Source organism: Penaeus japonicus, unplaced genomic scaffold (genome assembly GCF_977035675.1).
Source record: "Penaeus japonicus unplaced genomic scaffold, GWHDUDI00000001_assembly GWHDUDI00000005, whole genome shotgun sequence".
In the NCBI taxonomy this organism is placed as follows: Eukaryota; Metazoa; Arthropoda; class Malacostraca; order Decapoda; family Penaeidae; genus Penaeus; species Penaeus japonicus.
This window is the reverse complement of record NW_028234407.1, coordinates 32698248-32700747: the sequence shown is the minus strand read 5'-3', so window position 1 is coordinate 32700747 and position 2500 is coordinate 32698248. Positions and strand designations below refer to the sequence as shown.

The 2500-nt window shown below is 40.2% G+C and overlaps 1 protein-coding gene across 2 annotated transcripts in view; it reads left to right on the top strand.

Annotated features, from left to right (window-relative positions):
- The window catches only part of LOC122261716 (uncharacterized), a 26057-nt gene that overhangs the window by 18161 nt on the left and 5396 nt on the right, over positions 1-2500 (top strand). For both annotated transcript variants that reach the window (XM_086537270.1, XM_086537269.1), the window contains exon 4: positions 1669-1794. In XM_086537270.1, coding sequence (XP_086393396.1) covers positions 1669-1794 — 126 coding nt within the window. The remainder of the gene's footprint in view (positions 1-1668; positions 1795-2500) is intronic.

Sequence of the window (2500 nt, the reverse complement as noted above, 5' to 3'; positions counted from 1 at the left end):
GAATCTGTGAGGGGAGGGACTTAGAATCTGTGAGGTGAGGAATATAAGATCTGTGAGGGGAGGGACTTAGAATCTGTGAGGGGAGGGACTTAGAATCTGTGAGGTGAGGAATATAGGATCTGTGAGGGGAGGGACTTAGAATCTGTGAGGGGAGGGACTTAGAATCTGTGAGGGGAGGAATATAGGATCTGTGAGGGGAGGGACTTAGAATCTGTGAGGGGAGGGACTTAGAATCTGTGAGGGGAGGAATATAGGATCTGTGAGGGGAGGGACTTAGGATCTGTGAGGGGAGGGACTTAGAATCTTTCAGGTGAGGAATATAGGATCTGTGAAGGAAGGGACTTAGAATCTGTGAGGGGAGGAATATAAGATCTGTGAGGGGAGGGACTTAGAATCTGCGAGGGGAGGGACGTAGAATCTGTGAGGTGAGGAATATAAGATCTGTGAGGGGAGGGACTTAGAATCTGTGAGGGGAGGGACTTAGAATCTGTGAGGGGAGGGACGTAGAATCTGTGAGGTGAGGAATATAAGATCTGTGAGGGTAGGGACTTAGAATCTGCGAGGGGAGGAATATAAGATCTGTGAGGGGAGGGACTTAGAATCTGCGAGGGGAGGGACGTAGAATCTGTGAGGGGAGGAATATAGGATCTGTGAGGGACTTAGAATCTGTGAGGGGAGGGACGTAGAATCTGTGAGGGGAGGAATATAAGATCTGTGAGGGGAGGGACTTAGAATCTGTGAGGGGAGGGACGTAGAATCTGTGAGGGGAGGGACTTAGAATCTGTGAGGGGAGGGACTTAGAATCTGTGAGGGGAGGGACGTAGAATCTGTGAGGTGAGGAATATAAGATCTGTGAGGGTAGGGACTTAAAATCTGTGAGGGGAGGGACGTAGAATCTGTGAGGGGAGGGACTTCGAATCTGTGAGGGGAGGGACTTAGGATCTGTGAGGGGAGGGATTTAGAATCTGTAAGGGGAGGAATATAAGATCTGTGAGGGGAGGGACTTAGAATCTGTGAGGGGAGGGACGTAGAATCTGTGAATGGAGGGACGTAGAATCTGTGAGGGGAGGGACTTAGAATCTGTGAGGGGAGGGACTTCGAATCTGTGAGGGGAGGGACTTCGAATCTGTGAGGGGAGGGACTTCGAATCTGTGAGGGGAGGGACTTCGAATCTGTGAGGGGAGGGACTTAGAATCTGTGAGGGGAGGGACTTAGAATCTGTGAGGGGAGGGACTTAGAATCTGTGAGGCGAGGGACTTAGAATCTGTGAGGGGAGGGGACGTAGAATCTTTCAGCTGAGGAATATAGGATCTGTGAGGGAAAGAACATAAAATCTATGAAGTGTTGATAAAGGAGATTGAACTAGTGACTTGACCTGGATCCCGAATGCGAGAAAATGAGGTAGAAATAAGGATCCCGTATGTAAAAAAAAAAAGAAAAAAAAAAGAAAAAAAAATGTTCGAACTTCAAGATGTAGATTCAGGGATCTGTGATAAGACGTTTGATTCCATATAAGCTAAGGATTTATCAATTTTATTGATGTTATGAATGTTTTTTTCTGTATCATTTTTTTTTTTTTTATCTACTATGGATTTAAAGTATGAATGCCTATTGCAAAGTATGGGTTTTACGAAACAGTAGTTCACCAGTGATTTATTTTCGTTGCAGATATGGAAATTCAACACCGATTCCTGCAGACATTCGAAAGTTTCCTGCAATGGGCAATGTTACAGCTTCTCTCGCTTCTGCAACAGGAAACAATGTTCCTCAGACATGCACCCGAAAGTTTGCAAGGTATTGTTTCCACTGTACATCAAGTTTTGTCTAATTCATCAACGTTACGTTATAATTTTCAAGTATCTTTGACATCAAATTTAACCACGTTACATATTCGTCCAATCGTTACTTATAAACTCAAGTAAAACAGTGCTATAGCTTTTATTTTTTTAATCACAAATTAAGCAATTCAATAATTACTAAAGAATACCCATTCCTCCAGTCGCCAAGTTTGAAATAGTAGAAACTACTGAAGTAATTATGACAATATCTATAATCATCCTTGCTATTAGTGTTATTATTTTCAATATCATTGTATCAACTAGTTTTTCTTACGGTTATTATTATTGCTATTACTACTAGTACGGTAACTGTTGCAATGATTATATTTACTAATATAACAATTTCTATCTTTGTTTTAAGTACTGTAATTACCTTCACTATCATTGTCAGTACTGCTATTAGTTATTTTTGTCTATGTCGTTTTAGTAAGGATGGTGTATTCTTATTGCAATAATCATTGCTATAGTCATCATCATTAATATTTTCATCACCAATATATAAATATAAACATACATGCAGCCACACACACACACACACATTGTGTGTGTTTATATATATATATACATACATACATACATATATATATATATATATATATATATATATATATATATATATTTACTTGTATTTATATATATTTATATATGTATATATTTATTGT